The 20,417-nt window shown below is 39.3% G+C and overlaps 1 protein-coding gene across 2 annotated transcripts; it reads right to left on the bottom strand.

The window, feature by feature from the left end:
- Window positions 1-841: 841 nt before the first annotated feature.
- LOC135489230 (transmembrane protein 272-like) lies at window positions 842-20,142 on the bottom strand. Of its 2 annotated transcripts, XM_064774487.1 has the most exons (6): window positions 19,999-20,142; window positions 14,570-14,639; window positions 13,260-13,352; window positions 9,200-9,259; window positions 8,274-8,468; window positions 842-3,783 (listed from the first exon to the last, which is right to left on the bottom strand). In XM_064774487.1, exons 1-6 carry the CDS (start codon window positions 19,999-20,001, stop codon window positions 3,593-3,595), a joined length of 612 nt encoding a protein of 203 aa, XP_064630557.1. In that variant the 5' UTR covers window positions 20,002-20,142; the 3' UTR covers window positions 842-3,592. The 2 variants fall into 2 exon arrangements, with proteins under 2 accessions (XP_064630557.1, XP_064630558.1); XM_064774488.1 differs by lacking the exon at window positions 13,260-13,352.
- Window positions 20,143-20,417: the final 275 nt, after the last annotated feature.

Here is a 20,417-nt window from a genome sequence, read left to right as displayed (position 1 = left end):
TACACAAAGCCGCAAATAGGGGTCTCTCACATCTCACAGTAGGTCGAAATGATTCACGCTTGTACGAGCGATATATTTAGTACTAAGTCTGACATGACTGTGTATACTAGTCACCCTCGGAACCTGTCCAACGGTCTTTAATGTTGAACACATGTAGAAAAACAGGTTCTTACGAAAGCCCAGAAGACTCATTCGACAAAGCTTACTTCGACAAAACTCACTTCAACAAAATTGACTTCGCCAAAATTCACTTCGACAAAATTGATTTCGACAAAACTCACTTCGAGTGAATTTTGGCGAAGTCAATTTTGTTGAAGTCAATTTTGTTGAATCAAATCGTGTTTTACATACCTACCTATGTGTTTTACATAGGTAGGCCAGAGGTCGGTATTTAGGTCATAGTAGCTATCATGGCGGTCAAGGATCCACCAAACACGAGGGTATCAATCTCTGATGAGCAAAACTCGTTCGTATCTATTCTCTGCTTCACTACATTTCTTGTGGACATGTATCTTATATAGACAGATGCTTGATGTGTGTGGTAGCATATCATGATACATACAAACAGATATCCGTGCCGTGATTTTACAGTAATGACAGCGTCTTACAATTACCGCAGGCCGTTAGGCCAGGCTCTCACTCATAAAACTCATTTATAAGTAGTGTACTTAACAAGCTCTTCTACCTTTAGTGACTCGTGGTTTCGGAAAATAAATATGAACGAGTTTTGCTCATCAGAGATTGATACCCTCGTGTTGGGTGGATCCTTGACCGCCATGATAGCTACTATGACCTAAATACCGACCTCTGGCCTACCTATGTAAAACACATATGTAGGTATGTAAAACACGATTTGATTGGTCGATTTTGTCGAAGTGAGTTTTGTCGAAATCAATTTTGTCGAAGTGAATTTTGGCGAAGTCAATTTTGTCGAAGTGAGTTTTGTCGAAGTGAGTTTTGTCGAAATCAATTTTGTCGAAGTCTTTGTTGAAGTGAGTTTTGTCGAAGTCAATTTTGTCGAAGTAAGTTTTGTCGAATGAGCCTTCTGGGCTTTCGTAGGTTCTATCATAACTTTTTGTCGGTAATAATTTTCACTAATTTTGATTCAAACCAACGCTGGTAAATTTGGTTCAGATGAAGCGCAATTAATTGTAGAAAAGGTTGCATGAGGCATTTCCTGGTATTTCTTGAGGCGTTTTTCCGGAAAATGTACCTACAGGGTAAAATGTACCTACCCACTGTGAATTGTATGTGATGCATGCATACTGGCATTAACACAAAATATTATGTTTCTTGATGTTTTTACTTTAATGATGCATATCATTGTTTGTTATACTTCACTTATTAGTATGCCTTTGATCTCACTGTGATGCAATGGATTACAATAATACAATGTGCTTTGGTGAGGAAGGGGTTAATTTGTTTGGTAAAATCAATTTCAATAGTTTATTATCTTGAATAAGCTATTTTGTGCAGAAACATTTCATCAGAAGTACATATTTGCCAGGAGGTTCATTTTATCAAGTAGCTACGGGTAAAATGAACCTCCGACTTCTTGTCTAGAAAATATCTCCGGGGCGTTTCCATTGATCAAGATTCGTGAGTTTAACTTCTCACCATCAGACGAAGTAGCATTACAAGATCCAGGCGAGCATTGGTGTATTCATTGCTAAAATGCCGATAAAACGGAACTAATAGGCAAAACGGTGGTTGATTTGTCATGTCTTACATGTACAGTCTTACCAGAAAGTAAATCTACATAGGTTTTGGAAATATCACTGAGATAGAATAAGATAATTGAATGCGGTTTTCAGCAGAGAATGGTACTAAAGTTGGTCACGGACCTGTTGTATTTGTGCCGAGCTAATCCTGTCTCTTCATTATGTAACGGACAACTTTGTCCAGAAACGAACTTTTTCTTTTATGTTCGTTCTTTTTCACAATGTATCGTGAACTATGATGCAACAAAGGGTTTTATCGCTTTCTTTAGAAATTTTCTGTTAAATTCTTCATTTTGGAAATAAATCCTAGCACGCTGCAGGTGATTGCTTATGTCAGACAGCTGTTGACCTTTGTTGATCTTTGAGAACTCCCCGTATGATCAGCAATGCAGTCGGTCTGGGTCTTTATGAATTGGGCCATTCAGCATAATTGATGGTTCAATTACAACAATAAGCAGAGGGTTGTTCAAGGGCTGTCTGTTGCAACTGATTCCCAACAAATCTAACATGCCAATGATTCAACCGGATTTAAATTTTGGATGGGCACACAAAAGTAGGAAGTGTTCACTTAGAAATCCCATTGAATATAGTCATGTTCACAATATATAGGACATCTGATATGAGTTAATTTCACTGTAATTGCGTGGCCGTTGGTCAACTCAAGCTCATACATTGGGATCTGTATCAAAGGTAATGGAAGATATTAAAATCATAACATAAAAATCCTAAGCAGAAATGTGCATTTGTCACTATTGAACACATTCTATTGAAGTGCCAAAAAATTATGGTCATAAAGCACAGTTCATGGGATTATATGAATTTTTGAAAAGGTACATGAAATAAAAAAAGTGATTTTTGGGCCTTTATTGAAATGTCTGTTACGTAATGAAGGGATGGAATTAGGTGCATTAAAATACAAGATATATGACCAACTAAATATACAATACTCTGAAAATTGCATTCAAATATCTTATTCTATCTCTGTGAAATTTTTTAAAAAACGGTGGACATTTACTTTCTGGTAGGACTGTACATGTACCTTTTACATTCATAAGTCGATCCCCAATCAAAACAAATATTTTATCGGTGAAATTAAAGTATTCTTAAGAGTATTCTCAATATCAAATATGTATAGAATCAGCAAAAAGGCCTAGCCATATTATTTATTTGTTGGTTTTTTACTACTTACCATGACTCGAGGTCGACGGGTGATTAAATATTGCCGACGTATGTATTGAAATAGCTGGACAAGATCGTGCCACAAATAGTAGAATCTTCAATTGGTATGCATAAACCCAAGGTAGCTCCAGAAAAACCTTGGAAGTCAGGCACAACCGACATATGCCTTTAAATGGCAACATTTATGAACGTTCTGAAGAAGAGGAAGAAGTATCATGTCCAAATAACAACATCCCGTCAAATCAATCCAATCTGATTTCTGATTTCTGATTTCATGAGGATAACGTCATTTGGATCCAACTGCCTTTTCTGGGAATGAAATGACGCAACAGATTTCAAGTAAAAAGTATTCACTAGTTTTATGCATATCGTCCGTAGTCATTTGTAATAAAATAATTGACACTATTTGATTTACTTTGCGGGAGTTATTTCGTCATCCATTCACTCTGGTTCCAAATAATACCCATTGACTAATACCTACACCTAACAGTCGGGATTTAACAATTTGAAACTGCAAGAATGAGAAATAGGCCTGCAATTCTGACACACATGTTGTAAAATAGGGAAATAAGGATAAGCGAAGTATGCACACAAACACGATTTGACCTTCGAGAACAGTCAAATACCTGTACTTTTTGTATCATTTTGTTATAAGGGTTTTGAATGGCCGGAATTGTTAGGCTTCCTTTCTCCTACTTTGGTTCACAGATGCAGGCGGCGATGCAACCGCACAGGCAGCCGCATAGCAAGCTCAAAATGATGAAGATCCAGCCAATAGTTGTAATCCAGAAGGAATACAGGTACAGTGGTCGCCTGCAGTAGTTTGCTGCGTTTGTGTCATCGAGGTTGACCGTCCTGTAGATACTGTAGATCCATACGTTTCCTGAAAAAAGAACCGCTTATTACATCATCTGGCTTAAAAAATATCTTTAAAAGTTAGGGGCCAGCTCACCTTGATTTGTCTCGGACTGAAAAAAACCACACGATATAAAAGTGCCAAAGAGGTAATTGTCAAAGGCCGCTGATCAGCAACGGCCAATTAGAAGGATCTCTCATTTGTTTGTGACCATAGGTACAGTGTACAAATGAGCCTGATATACTAGCGTGCTATGGGCTATACTACACTTCGAATTTAGCTAAATAATCGGCAAGCAAGTAAACTTGATAATTTCCAATATCGTCAAAGTGATTTCGATCTACGCAGTTCTGACGCCATTTCTAGAAGCACATTTATCTCCTCTCAAAAAAGCAGTGTCTGTTTTGATATGCAGCCATATAACAATCCATTCTTTTGGCTATACTAGATGGGCGCTATAATGGTATGGGCTATATTACATTAAGTTTTAACGAGTCAATGAGCGATTCCAACGGCATTTTTGCTGATTGAGTGCTCCAAGAACAAAAAATACATCATTTGCTCAAATGATTCGCATATTGTTCTGTAATTTATTTCAAAGAGGGTAATGTCCCAATTTTAAGATTAACTGTTTCCATACCAGGGCCTTTTGTGTCAAAATAAATAGACGACTCGTAAATAACAAATCATGGAATACGATAGGCACAATAGTGCAACCTCACTGTAACGACAAAAACAATCGCTCTTTTTCCTTCTGAATGGCAAATGGCACATCGGAGGCTTCAGTACAAATTTTTAAAATGTTTTTTCCCTATTTATTTTCGGTTTGCATTTTCCATTATGTCGGAAGAATTTTAAAAAACGTGCCATTACTTTTTGCATGGAATCGCATGTTTTTTTCCTTTGATATGCGTGCCCTGCATGTTTTGCTGCTTCAAGCTTTGTTCTGCTGCTGCTATATTTAACCATTGCACTAACCTGCCAATTTTAAATTCTGCCGTTACTTGTTAAATTTGTTCATGTGTTGGTTTGTGCATTGTCTTCCCCTTCCCAGGCTGATATAAATTCTCCATAAAAGTTGCACTACCCACCACATCCACTGACATCGCAAAATTGACATCAATGACAAAAACTGTTCTCCCCATATTCACTACAAAAAGACGTACATTAACATTACCCGATGTGAGCGCATGGTCTCTGGACCATTTTAATTTTTAATTTATTAATGAATGCGTGTTAACAAACCTGATATTCGTATGCTACGTGCATACTTGTGCCGGTGTAACATCTTTTGTTTTTCCCTTTTTCAATATTTCTAAACAATAGACAGCTGGAGAGAAAATGACTTTTCAAGATTTCAACATTCCCCGCAACACTGAGTGGACATACTCAAAAACCAAAACGGTCAATCACAATGTCACGCTCCGATAGGATGCCTCCGTACAATCATGCATTGTCGAAAGCCAGACCAGCTTTTCATCGCCGGATCGAATGTAAACATAAAAAAGCCCATATTTCATTGTAATACACCGGGTATGCGGATTCATTTTTGGGGCACTCAGTATAAAAGTATAAACGGCGCGTCGAGTACGAATTCCTGTTTCTGACGCCTCCATTGGCGTAGCGATAACGGCCTATGAGTGGTATATATCATGCCTTTTATCCGTGGGGCCCGGGTTCGATTCCACAGGTGTAACTTTTATTTTTTTCGTATTTCTTGAAGTGTGGTTTGATACTTTAAAAGGACGACGGGAGGTGGCGCATCTAGAATCGGAATGTGTGGGGGGGGGGGGGCACGCTGTCCACATGTCCCAAAACTGTATTTTACATTCATGATGCATGCATTTTGAAATGTGCCGAACGTGACCGTAGAAAATATGGCCCTGCCTTGTACTTAGAAAATAAAACAAAATATTACCTCCCTCTCCTCCTGCCCATATTGGTCCTTGGTATGGATTACCAGTCTACTCACGGTAATCGATGAAAATCTATTGCAAGCCAAACAACAAGATTGTTATCTTCATAATATGTCTTTATTCTGGGCTAATAAAATGCGTTCCGAAACTTTACGATATGACCTTTACTTGCTGCCTTGCTTAAACTCGCAGAAATGAGACCACGTTGGGAGTCCACTCGTGATCATTGAAATATAGCAATTACTGAAGATCGGCTGTAGCACATAGTATTGTCCAGATGCGTGAGATATTGTTTTCGCATTTCTGTTGTGTTAATAGGCTATTGTGATTTTAAATCCTCTTTCGCGGTAGTATACTGTAATAGCCCATAGCGTCACTAGTATAGCAGCTCGTTTGTACACTGTACTGGTTACCTTATAGCTCGCCAGGGTAACTATTGTTAACCTGGCGAGTTGTTCGTGGAGTCCGGGTATCCTGCCACAAGTCCCCTAAAACTGCAAAGTCATATGACCCGGATATCATTGGCTGGCCTTTATAGGGTCTATATATAAACCAGATCGCAGGGCATCCGTCTGAGAGAAAGAGGCAGAAAGCCAGCAACGGGGCTACACCTACTATCATTTAGAAGACCTACCATCACTTAGAAGACCACAATAGAAGACCTCCTGAACTATTGTAATTCACCAATAAAAGCACAGGGGTAAGTCCATATCTCGCGTTATCATCTTTGTGCTGCTGACGATCTTAATTATACTAACTTATATTAGGGGAAGGATCTCTGGAGACAGTCGGTCGAACATCTGACCTCTGGGCGGCTGTGGTTAATTCCCCCTCCAATAGTGACGACTGGTGGCGTTACGCACAGTACGTTACAACACCTCGATAAGGATCTATGTTTTCACCCATGGTCACAGAGGAAGTAGTCAAGGAGTTTGATATGTTAATATTGTTAAATTGTTTTAATGTCAAAACGACATGAATTTGACGATCTGAAAATAAACGTTTCTTTGAAATATAGCACACAAACGGTTAAACCTTTCGGGGCTAGAGTATGATCGACAATGGCCCTTATTTTCGCCAGGTCCGGGATGGGGGAGGTCGAATATCGATACGATTTCTTTTTGACGTTCAGGTTTGGGGCATGCCGTTGGAGAATATACCAGATCCCTCTTTTCTAGCTCTCACACATCCACTGGCCGTTCGCTTCGTGCTCAAGCGAATTTCAAATGCTACTTTTCAGGGGTGGTGCCTTGAAAATGGGACATGTCAGGATTTTCAGAGTCGCCCCAGGTGTACTGCAGGTGTCGGGACCGATAATGCTGCTAATGACATTTATTGTAATCATACCGGTCAAGACGTGCTGTGTCATTCGAGAGTCAGCTCATGGCCAAATGAATAAATATGTCGCTAAAGTCGCATGTAGTCGGAACATTTAATATCATACGAAATCGAAGCCCTCTATTTAGGGGCGGATCCAGGATATTTCGAAAGGGGGGCGCACTTTGAGGGCGAAGCCCAAATTGCGAGCGCCGCAGGCGCAAAGCGACGGCGGGGGGTCTGGGGGGGGGCCTCCCCCAGAAATTTTTTTAAGATAAGACTCCATATATCATGCGATTTCCTGGCATCTGATCTTCAAATATTAAGCACCACTTTAATTTGGGCTACAATTTTTTTACACCGTGCCGGAATTAGGGGGGGGGGGGCGTGCGCCGGGTGCGCCCCCCCCCCCCCTTGGATCCGCGCCTGTTATATCACACAACAACAATATGTACAGAAAATTCTGGTCTATGACCTAGGTGACCTTGAAATATAGGTCAGTAGAAAACCGGGTAAAAAGTGATCTTAAACACACCCACCAGAAAATCCAGGTCATGACTAAAGAATATCACTTCTAAATACACCACGACTAGTATTATGTGAAGGCGCTCGTATAATCAATCCGAATAATTGACTATATCAATCGCGCTGTGTATGATATACTGATCCCCAGCCCCCCCCCCCCCCCCCCCCCCCCCGATGCTTAGGGTTAGCATTATAAATTATACGCATATCTCATAAAGATATCTGTATATCATGCATAAATTCTCGATGTCCTGCAGCTGCCAAGGCGGCTAAATGAATGGAGCGGTTGCCTACCAAGCCGTAGATCGCTGGAGCGAGTCCCACCCAAGGCCTCGCCTTTTTTAAGTTGTTCTCTCTACAATGAAGTTTTTTGGGATACATAGATATAATAAGTCCAGACGTTATGCCCTGGGACTGATCCTTTAGTCTCGTCCTCTTCAGTCGTTCTACAGTAGTTATAACTATTGCCTCAAAATGGCAAAAACTTTTTTCCCAGATAGCCACTGGATGCCAGAAAGTAGGCAATGCATGAACAGCAAAATTCAAAAATTCCCCAAAGCTTCCATCACACCAAGTTTCCATCAGATCAATATAGCCTCAGCAGTTACGTAACGTGCCTTGTTAATAGATGGTCGTCGACGACGGAATTCAAGACACTAAAATTAGTTGTAAAAAACGTAGTCTACAAGATATGCAGGAGTTAAGAAGAGCTCGATCTGCATGTATTAAGAGGCAAATTTATTTTTGTAACTGGCTTACCAGCAATAAACCAACAGAAGAGAAACAGGCCCACGATCATGTCAAATGGTAACCCACGCCTTCCTTCTTTCTTCTTTGCCCCTAATGCTGAATGGACAAGACGGTAGATGTTCAGCAGCGTAGAAAATACACCGCCTACGATAAGGTAGATCGGAATATAGCGCTCGTAGTGGCAGTCGTGTAGGAATACTGCTCCTGAAACGAATGGGAAATGTCAGTCTATGCATAAATGTCTGAAACAAATTGGATTGTATCTGGAGGCACTCTCATTTGACTTCCTGAAGTGGCGAGTCAAACTTTTTCATAAGATCTGCATGGTCGGAATTAGAATCAGTCCTCGTGAAAAAATCAATGGCTGTCTGATTTTAATATTTTGCTCAGGCCAATTTGTACGTCATCTTAAAACATTCTGGTATTTCCGGATGATCGTTGGAAATATTCGGATTTTTCTGTGTCACTGATAATAATGGTTTGACTGAATATTGGATACGCCATAGGAGTATTAATGGCGTAATTTGTCGGTCGATTTACTTCGTGCAGTGCATTATAGTGGTTATCAGTTTGCACAAAATTTGCTAAAATTGGTAGTTTAAGGATTATTTCTATATCGCTCATTTTCTCTTTTAGGATCGATATCAAATATCAGTACAAGAGCCTTTTTGATTAAAATTATTTTCGGCGACCACCGTGAAATCTTTTCAGAAGTGTGACCGATTGGAACGTTTAAAATAACTACTGTCAATAGAGTAGGAATGGGATTTTCAATTTTGCCGCTTCCTCCATAAATCATGTATATCCGGACGCTAAAACTGATACAATTGATCTCGACCGAACTCGTTCCCTCATCTGCTATGGAAAGTGTGCTCATGTCAGAAGTCAGCTACTACAGGGATCTGGTCGACTGATATAGATTCGATCTTGCTTACCTACTGCGATCATTGATATTGGAATGACCAGCATGACGCCAGTAAGGATGGTGCACCATACTAGAGAAAAAAAGTGAGTTAAAATGTTAAAACGTTTCTTGTAGCCAATTTTAGTACATGTGTTTAGTTGCGGATGCCCTATCGTCACTATCGTTGCTAGTGTTGGGATTCGGACAGTCTAGCAAGTCACTGTCCACTATTGTTACCATAGCGTTAGCAGACGACAAGAATAAAATTGAAAACTCAGGCCAATTCAACGTCGAATAATTCTTGTTCTATGGCACTCGGCGTTGATGTCTTGGTATATATTTCTATGTTAGTAGGTTTGTATTGGTGTAGCTGTCTTGAATAAATAGAGAAACAGTGTTTTTGTAGTCATATGACTAAATCAGGGTACAAATTGCGCTTATTTCTACCATCTCTGCATAAGTTGGGAAGATTATTGCATGTGCTGGTTTCTTTATGAACCGTTAATTCAATAATCGCATGCTAGTAACCATGGTAACAACCGACGCGATATTGCTAAGTATAATTGGAATCAAGCTCTCGATCTCATCCGGGGAGTGTATTCAAGATTGAGCAATATTTAGAATTTTAAGCTACCCCTTTTTATTTGATACACGAAGTTATATATTACATAACAGTTTCGTTCAGCAATATAGTCCATCTTTCTTTGTTGACATCAATAATGTGGTGGCAAAACATAGATACATATATGCCCGTGTTACATATCTAACGAAGGCTTGTTATTTACCGAATGAAATGGCCAGGGGCAATGTGCGCACCTGTAGTCAGTGAAATGACTATGGATATTATTACTGTAACTGAAAATATTTACTCTCTGACCACGGAAATTAGGTCGTTCAAACACTATATTATGCATGTTCAGATTAAAGGCCTACACTGTTCGTTAGATATTGGAAATTTGTAATTGAATTTGAAATTTTCAAGTTGTGTGAATCGGTACTGAATACATTTCAATAATGCTGCTGTGTCGACAAATCTACAAATATTATAAAAACAAATTCGTATACACAATAAATGCGCTGTGGCATTTTGTATAACTCCATTACAATTTTTATAGACCACCAGTAATCACGAAAGGGGTACCCCTTTAGGCAATGACATGACAACGACTTCGAAGATCACATATTGAATTTTTCTTGTGATATGACCAGAATCGGTTTTTATTATCTTGACCTATTTACACCACAAACGTGTAGGTCATATTGACGTTTAAATCGTTGTCAACATTGTAGCGATGCCTAATTAAATCTGTATCATTTTGATGAGTCTAATGTCAAATAGTGAAGAAACGTGTTTCCTTTAGTGAATTTTAAACGTTGACCCCTGTGGCCTTGAAAAGTAGGTAAAATAAAAATACTTGATGCTATGTGATGTAGCCTTATAAGATGCCCCTACATAAAAATTTGCGCCGGAACTGGGATTTAATCGACGAGCTTCGGATTGCGATGCACAAAAACAAAAAAAGTGTGATTACGGTCATTTGGAGTCCGATTCGGCCAAAATTAGACGTACACATATATAGAATACTTGGATAAACCAGCATATTAAATGTAAACCCCCTACATCGAACAACAGTGTCGGGCGATGGAATTTTGAACTTTAACTACAACAAATAATTTGATTTAAAATGTAAAAAAAGGGATTTTCAGGATTGCAGCCTGAAGATCGAGACCAGAGAATAATTCAAACCGCGAAAACGACATTACGTTTACAGGCCCACCTTAGAACCAAATTCGAACAATTTAAGTCCTCCTAAGATTGGGCCTATGGTCCGTGAGCCCAATCCCTGAACAGATAGTCGAGCACTACAATGAAGTACCAGCTCTCGGACAATTGGCGGGTTAGATCAAATAATGGACATCCAGCGCGCGATATGACTAACACTACATGGTCAAACTACATGTAGATAGTCATAAACTCATAATTTTTTCAGCAATTTTAAATTCTAAAAAAGCGATTTGTTAGAAAAATTCATTTGTCATGTTTGTAGGCGAAGTGTCTCGTTTCCCAAAGCGAAACGTACTTTCTTTCTTCCGCTACTGATCATAAGACAAAATCTTAATAATTCGTACGGCTTAAAAAGGCATTTTAGAGCTGTACGAATGGTTTTATCTTTGAGGAGCTGTATAACGTAATGGAAAAAATACGTCTGGGCATAATGCCCAAAGCAACTACATGCCATGTTTCAGCCATCTCCACTGACGCCAAGGCGCGATCTCAGAAAGACAACTTGGCGCTACAGTTTGCTGTTAAATGAATGCAAATACATTGTTTAGGCCACTTTATGCCGCCCATGTTCCACAAAATTATTAAAACAATAAGGCACAGCGCAGCTAGCAATCACAGTTTCACCTGCCATGCGATCTCCGTTGCACTATAAATCTAAGAATAGGGGATGGGAGCACATTAACAGGGAAGTTACACACAAAACCAAAGTGTACAACTAGCCTGCAGAGGAGGGAGTGGGGAGGGGGATCACATTGATTTCCTACCACATTTCTAACCACATACCACAACATAATAGCGAGGTTGGCTGTCCCGTTCAGAGAACCAATTCACGGAGGATGATCGGACAACGTTTTTGTATGACGTAGTTAGTTTTATAGGGCAGGTCATCCTGTTAATTCAATTCTCGAAGAAGGATTCCAGAGAATCAAGCTAAGGAACCCGGTGGCACATGCAATCGCGAACAGATAATGGCTAATTATCTAATTCGGCAGAAAATGCATATGGCAAGCCAAAGCGGAATTTATTCAAGACTTTAGAATTACCATTCAAGAAGTTAAATATAAGTTCAAGAAGGAAATATATGTTCAAGACTAAAATATGTTCAACCTTGAATCAAATGTTTTCAACCTTGAATAAAAATATGTTCAACCTTGAATAAAATATGTTCAACCTTGAATAAAATATGTCCAACCTTGAACAAAATATATTCAACCTTGAACAAAATATATTCAAGACTCACGTGACCATATTCAAGACGCACGTGACCACAAAATTGATGACGTAGAGCGTAGAATCTGTGGTACTTCTGATGCGTTCTGTTTCACGACATGATTGATCGCCTGTATAGCCTAAACACTCAAACATGTCAAAAGACAACGAGAATCCGATACAGTGGTGTCGGCCTTAAGAATGAAAGGTGAGAGGCATTGCGCATTTTGAACCTATAATTTGCCTGATATGTCTGTGAAACATGTATCGACTCTGACATTCACTCGGCATCCATGTCATGATGTGTAGGATTACAGTACATGTCAGGTGTAGGCGGCTAGGTACGTGTACAACCATGTGTCAAAACCTCGTGCGAACAATTCGAGCTCCGAAACGCATCACAAGTACCATGGGTTCGGGAAAGTCCGGACGCGGGTTCGGGAAAGTCCGTAAAGCATCAAAACATGAGCAACTACGTCATCAATTTTGTGGTCACGTGCGTCTTGAATATGGTCACGTGAGTCTTGAATATATTTTGTTCAAGGTTGGACATATTTTATTCAAGGTTGAACATATTTTATTCAAGGTTGAACATATTTTATTCAAGGTTGAAAACATTTGATTCAAGGTTGAACATATTTTAGTCTTGAACATATATTTCCTTCTTGAACTTATATTTAACTTCTTGAATGGTAATTCTAAAGTCTTGAATAAATTCCGCTTTGGCTTGCCATAAATGCACCCCTTCTTTATATTTGGCCAGAAACAGTAAAAGTTTTGGCATGTTGAGACGGTGTGATCTACTTGTTGTACTGCACGCCTCTTTGCCAAACAGAATGTCGATACATTAAAAACATTGTTCAAGGTTGAAAAACATCGGTCAGTGCTGGATCTCGATCGATCGGGAATGCGAAACCCACTCTTTTACTATCCGATTTCGGGACTATATACCAAAACGATGCACTGCATCAAGTAGTCAAATGTCGATGTTGTGTCGTACGTCTCAAGCAAAGTAGTTTGTTCATTTATTCAGCTTACAATAAGACTTCTTGGGACCTACTATTGTATTTTACTTGTACTGGTGTATTTTACTTACTTGAGCCAAGGACAATAGTAATTGTCTTACAGCAACACTCTGCAGTCCCTTTGGATTCAGTTTTGGCAGCCTTCAGTTGGGCGATGAGGCCACCTAAGGAACGAATAATAACGTATTCTCTTTTTAAAAAAAAACAGGGTGTTCTTCTGCGCAATTTGATTATATCGCGTCGGGTGGCCTAAAAAATACCGCATCGATCTTTATAGTTTAAAAGGTACATGTAATGACATTTACCAATGGAAGATTAAATATCTTATATGAACGTTCGTTAATATGAGATGCTTGAAAGATTCGGGGTGAACTTCATATCTGAAAATCTAACAAGATCAAGAATCTTGTAACCCGTGTAGAAAAACTGAATCAGGCCTTGACTGAGAAAGAAATTTGATGTTTACTTTCATATACTGTATGTCATTTATGTAGGCAGTCACTCAAATTCAGTCTTTCACGTCCTCAGCCAACAGTGATGTGGATAAAATAAACTTTAATACTGCAAAACATCTGCCTTATACCCATGTTAATTTCTGACAAATTTTAGAAAGATTAGATCACTGATCGTCTTGGCTGACATAGGAGGCTGTCATCGACACATTGTTTGATTGTTACGTTTCAAATATTGGATAGGGATAACGAAGAAAGTTTGTGTCTTTAATGTTAAATTAAGTTTCTGTCAGTGCATAATTTTGATTTAGTATTGCTTTGAGTAAACGAGTACTAAATTTGAAGGAAAAAAAATGTGTTTTAGACCGACATTTCTGATGAGGGGGATTTGTTCCGTGATAACGTCATAAGCGAGCCAGTCAGATGTTAGTAGATATTCTTCCGCAAATTTAGTACACATAGAACCAATAGTCTCTCTGCCAACTACATGTATATCAACAGCAAACATGGTAATTTAGGCCCACTGATAATCGGGGACATTACATTCTAACCCAACTGGCAGAAATTTCGAAGGACAAACATTTACACACGTTCTGATATTTTTCGGCTATGTCTTTCCTTGTTTTTCTCACAACAAGAGAAAAAGGATGCCTTGTTTCTTTAAATTACCCACACTTTCATAAATGCTATAGCAATACCTAGGGGCGTGCAAAATGTTTATTACATTAATCACACATTTCATGACTTATTTGGTCTGTTTGTTTTGAGCCACGTAATTTATACATGTATGGGTGTATTGTCTACCAACCACTTTGGGTGGGCCTAAACCTAGGCTTTGACATATCATAAATATTTTGACCAGAAGAACAAGACGTTGGTGAATTAGGATTCACAGAGGTTAAATAATAAATTACTCATCTATACCCTACCTTGTTGTTGACTGTAACTAGGCGGTGGCACATCATCCTTATAGGTTGTCTCACCGTGTTCTTGATCACCCTGGAAAAAGTAGACAAACGAGTTGGAAAAGCACTGTACATGTCCTGCTCATACATTTTATGTGACGTATGAAAGCCCCAATTACAAATAATAAGCTATGTACATGTACATTCTTCAACTCAAATAAACAGTACTAGTAGTGATACCGGTCTGATATAATTTGGCAAAGATGACATTAATCACAAAACTTGGTAGTGCCAACAAACTCAGTATAAATAACATAAGTCATATGCGACACAATTAGGATCCGCATGTCCCACTTGGGGAAAAGATAGAGAAGGGGGAAAGGTGGGGAAAACGATTAGAAATAAAAAACGGATTCTAGATGAGGTTAGGAGACAAATTATGTTCATACTGAGGAAGGCCATGCGATGAATACGCCATCACAAACAAATCGTTGTATCAGCCCGTTTGGAGAGGAGTTTAATGAAAATGAATCATTGAAATACAAAACTGCCCAAAAGGTAACTTTTTCGGAAGAAGATTTTTTTGTTTTTAGCCCCTTAACTATGTAATATAATCACAGATAATTTACAACACTTTCCATTTAGGCCACTCCTCTGGTTTGAAGTGAAACGTCTCTGGTGGTTGCACCTGATACGGCATTGTGGTTACCATGGTTATACTTTATTTCTCGCCTAATAACTCCTTCAAGTGTCAGGTTCCTTAGATTCTCAACTAAGAATCTCCGAATTCCGCCTACAGTTTCACATGAAACGTACCGGCCTTCGTAGACACGAGATCAGGGTCACTTGAAGTACGCTGCGTCGAAACGTTCCGCTAGCTTTCGGCCCGGACTTTTGTCATCTGTTTTTGATCGGAATAGAACCGAGAAAAAGTTCAACCTGTTCTATTGATGCTTTCTTCATCTTGATCCCGCGAATGTAAGTCGAGCAGTGATGAAGGACCAGCTACACAATCGTATCCGAAAGCAGACTTTGGTCGCTTCAGAAACTTTGTCGCTTCAAAAATATTCCAGAGGCAATTAAAAGTTTAGATGTAGATCAGGCATGGGAGCACGTTAGATCATTCTTATAGAATGGGGTGAAGATATAGTAATGTCCCGGTAGCAGGAAGTAATAAACCACAAACAAGGACGAAGAGAAAGCCACCCTGGACAAACCCTGCAGCACTGAAGAAAGTAAAGAAAAAGCGGGAGGTATACAAGATACCTAAATTATAGGGAGGTGCATGACTTCGTGGCATATCAATACGCTAGACGTGAAGGTAGGAGGGAAACAAGGGAAGCAGTAATGTTATATGAGCTTAGAGTTGCATTAGATGTAAGAAGACAACCGAAAAGATAATGGGCGTACGCCAAAAAGAAGTGTCAAAAGAGAGAGAGGATTCCGGATCTGTAAGTGGACAATAACATTCTAAAGGAGGATAAAGCAAAAGCGAAAGCCTTAATTCCTTTTTATCCAGTGTTTTCATGAAAGATGATGCGGTCCCTCAGAATCAAGATAATGTAAATAATTTCGAACCGCAGCATATAATGCATAATCAAATAATATAGAGGAAGAAATGGTTCTCAACCTTCTCAAGTCCCTTGGAGAGGATAAAAACCCCGGGCCGGACAAGGTTCACCCCAAAGTGCTTAATGAGCTAGCTGACGAACTTGCACTTCCGCTTACTGTGCTCTTTCGCAAATTTCTGGAGTCGAGTATTGTCCCTAGTGCATGGAAGGAAGCGCATGTGTGCCCAACACATAAAAAGGCCAATAAGATGAATGTGAAGAACTATACGGACTAGTCAGTTTGACCTCTGTTATTTGCAAATTGTTAGAGAAAAGAGTTGAAGGTCAAGGTCATATGATGTCATATTTGGTTAGCAATAGTATCATAAATGAAAAACGATACGGTTTCGTTCAGGGGAAAAGCACCGTGACAATATTAAAACGCGTTGATGATTGGACCCGAGCAATAGATGTGCTGTACCTCGATTTTCAGAAAACTTTTGATTGCGTCTCACATAGCAAGGCGGCAGACAAATTAAGGAGAATACGGATATCTGACCAATTTCAAATTTGGATTGATAACTGCTTGAAGGGTAAAACTCAACAAACGAGGATAAATAGTTGTCTTTCGAGTGAGAAAGAGGTAACTAGAGGTGTGCCTCGGGGCAGCGTCATAGACCGGACACTTATTATTATATTCATCAATGACGTTACAGAAAGTATCATGAGTGACATTCTCTTATTTGCAGACGACGTTAAGCTTTACCGAAAAATAAAAATCGAGATTAGTGCAAGGCACTACTACTTTAACCCGGCAAAATGTCAACTGTTGCTAATTGGGATTAAACCAGTCGCACTTAGATCCTGTCAATCAAGGAGGATACCGCGGTGACGTCACGGCTTTTCCAAGATGGCGCTGCATATTGTAAACAAACTCGATCCACGGCCAAGGGAAAATCAAGTCATCAAAAAAGTTAGATTTTTCGCATCAAATCAGAGTTGTTAGTACTTTTCTGCTATGAAATAAGTCTTCAGACAATAAGCTATCATTTGAATAATGAAAAGTGCTGTTTTGATGGTGAAAAATAGGGTTTTTTAAACCAAATAGCCGGCACCGATCTTCCAAAATTAGCGATGGTTTCAAAACAGTCTCCCAGATATGGGGCAATCTCTTCATTATCATAATGGGATTTGGAGGCATGTTTACAGATTTTACAAGTTCGAGACCTGTAATACCTAAAACTCGCATAGATCCCCATAGATCCCCTCTAGTTGTCGAGTTAGCGCCCCTGTAAGATCATGCATTTTCGGACACTAGAACGAAATCTTCCTGCGGATATCGCGGTTTCGGTGATGATTTAAGGAGAAATTGACTGTTCTTAGAGTTGTATGGGACAGAAATGAGTTCATACTTCATGAATACATGAATATATTATGATATGGGCGGGCTTCTAAGTCAAAACAATAACAAACTCAACTGCATCTCTACCGTGTATCGCGTAGTGCATTGCCTAGTGTATTTCGTAGTGTATTTTAGCGGAGACATTATTTCCCATTATTTCCGCACTTTGGCCACGCCAAACGTCTTTTTTATTCGTGGAAGTTAATCTGCTCTGTAAATTTTATTCTACACAGGAAGAATCCATACTAGGTATTGCAATATTTCATGTCTATTGGTGTTTTTGTGTACAGGAGCGCACCAGACAGTGAGACGTGGAGATGTGTTCAGTGCTGGTGCTGTCAGTAGACTGAATCTGATTGGCCATAGCGATCACTAATATGGGTCGGGATCACGTGATGTGACGTCACCGCGGTATCCTCCTTGCCTGTCAATCATATTGAATGAATCACCGGTAAGGCCACCAGGATATGTTTCACTATGAAGAGGACGATGACAAATTACGCAAGACTGTTGGAAAATTCTCTTCTGCGCTATGGTTTGCCAATTTTAAAATACGCAGCACCGACCTGGCCCCCATAAAATCAAAGACATACAAACACTTGAAAGTGTTCAGAAAAAATTCACAAAACATATACACGGCTTATACCACATGTCTTATTCAGACATACACAAATCTTTAAATCTGTTCTCACTATTGAGAGATCGTCGAAGAAGAGGTGACCTAATCGTTATGCACTCTTTATGTAGGTCAAATGACTCAATTCTAACGAGGTTCTTACACTCTACGAGAGCGCGTGACACGTGGTCATAAATTTAAACTCTATATCAAACCTGTGGCTATAAATTCTTTCTTCGCAAGAATTGTCATGGACTGGAATGCTCTGCCAAATGACGAGGTGGACGCGCCAAACGTAGACACTTTCAAAAGGAGGCTTGATAAATATTTCAATACAGATACATCTAGATTTCAATAGTATCTATATCGTATAAGCATGAGTCATGTTCGTTTCGCTTTGATAACATTATTGTAACCACAGATGTGACAGCATGGTAAATTTCAACATTGCCCAGTTAGTACATAGCATGTCAGCTGTGCCTTCCAGTGGTGGTATATAAGTTATTCTTGAGGATGATGTTAATCATGGCTACGATGTTCATGCTTCTGCACCAGTTTAGTTGGCCGTTAAGTCAAGTTTTCATTATGGAATATCACAAAAACAATTAAAACAGTTGAATATAGACTTTCTTTAAGTTCGCGCAGTAACTGAAGCACCCGCGGGCACTTATCTAGTTGAACTTTTTGCGGAAAAAAATCAATAAATGGTTACGATTCCGCTATATATGATGATGATGATTATGATGATGATGATGAATGACACCATGTTGAGGAGAGTATAAATGATCATGAACGACGCGGATATAAACGTAACGTGTTTATTCACAGTCTCTAATTCACAGCGCCCTCTGGGCATAACCTGATGAAACAATACTACAATGCATGGTGTCTCATACTACAGTTTCGATCTCTATTTAGTTCTTATGTACAATATGTACCATCTGTACAATATTAGATTATGGGTGACGATCGTATTCTAAAGTAAGGTCGTAACCAAAAACCTCAGCCATCGGAATCTTAGACCTATGATAGGACACTGCTGGTATATATCAGTTTCTAACTTGCATAATCTGGAGCCAAATTCTGATCAAACTTGATGAACTTGACTTGCAATAAGCTGTTTCACACACCCTTCAAGAAATGGGTTAATGTCCATACGTGCTAACGGGCCATGTGGTGTAGTCTATCATGCCACAGTAACAAAGTCGTGTATATGCTTACCTGGTCTCAAGTGATCACTATTTATAACGGGCGATCACCGAATAGATTTCATCTAATACAATGTTTTCCAAGTAAATTCTAAAACCCACTGGTCTTTATGGTGGCACAATTTGTAATGGCTAGCACTATTGTGAGAATAAATCAACCTTATAGCACTTTCTATGGCCCAACTTTTGCAGATATCATCTGCATGTGAGTTCACTTCATACTACAGGGTGTGTCCGAAAAGCGCAACATTAGCTGAGGCTCTTGATATCACATGAAATAATGAGAACATTCATTAGATACGTGGACCAATATACTCTGATAACTTCTTCAATTTGCTGGCATTCTGTATCACTGGGCATGCAATCGTGCTTGGATTGGGATGACCCACAATGCCATTTATTGGAGCAATTAAAAGTTCAAAACCCACATGATGTTATTGTGTGTATTACATACAAGCATGATAATTATGTCACGCGACTGGTGTCAGCCTTTAGAGCACTAGATCGCAGATCAATCCTTCATTGCTCAGTTTTCACACACCCTGTAATGCAGCGAACTGCCCTGGGTAAAGCATGTGTGATTGGCAATGCACAAGCAAATGCACAAGATTTACGCTGCACAAGCATGCGCTTTTGTATATCTAAATCTAACATGACATTCAAGTAAATCCACCTACCATTATCCAGACTAAATTCCACCAACTAAATCCAGAAACATAAGACAGCAGAAATAATAAAGAAGTGTGCGTGGAACTCTTGATTGTTTTGCTGGTGTTTTAAAATTGAATGTTGGTACCTGGATATCGGTAATTGTATATGCCCTGGTTGATGGGCAATTGTTTATGCACGCAGGCATACAGATGCAGAATTAAATTTGTGGTTTGAATATAACCATGTCTACTGATCTGCATTTTGTTTTTAAATCGTCTTTTGAGCTTGCACCTGGTCTCATTGACAATGATTAGTATAATTATATCGGGTGGACCAAAAACGCTACCCAAATAGAACAAGGGGCCGTATTGCCAACCAGATTGATACATGATATATTAATGACTATCTCAATTTTAAAAAGCAGTAACTAGTCTCAACATGCATT

This window comes from Lineus longissimus, chromosome 6 (assembly GCF_910592395.1).
Source record: "Lineus longissimus chromosome 6, tnLinLong1.2, whole genome shotgun sequence".
In the NCBI taxonomy this organism is placed as follows: Eukaryota; Metazoa; Nemertea; class Pilidiophora; order Heteronemertea; family Lineidae; genus Lineus; species Lineus longissimus.
The sequence above is the reverse complement of the archived record's forward strand: the minus strand, read 5'-3'. Positions and strand labels throughout refer to the sequence as shown.

Coding starts and splice junctions, on each gene's coding strand:
- LOC135489230 (XM_064774487.1), bottom strand. Junction 13,353..14,569: donor TAGTTACAGTCAACAACAAG/GTAGGGTATAGA, acceptor TTCGTTCCTTAG/GTGGCCTCATCGCCCAACTG. Junction 8,469..9,199: donor AATATCAATGATCGCAGTAG/GTAAGCAAGATC, acceptor CATTCGTTTCAG/GAGCAGTATTCCTACACGAC.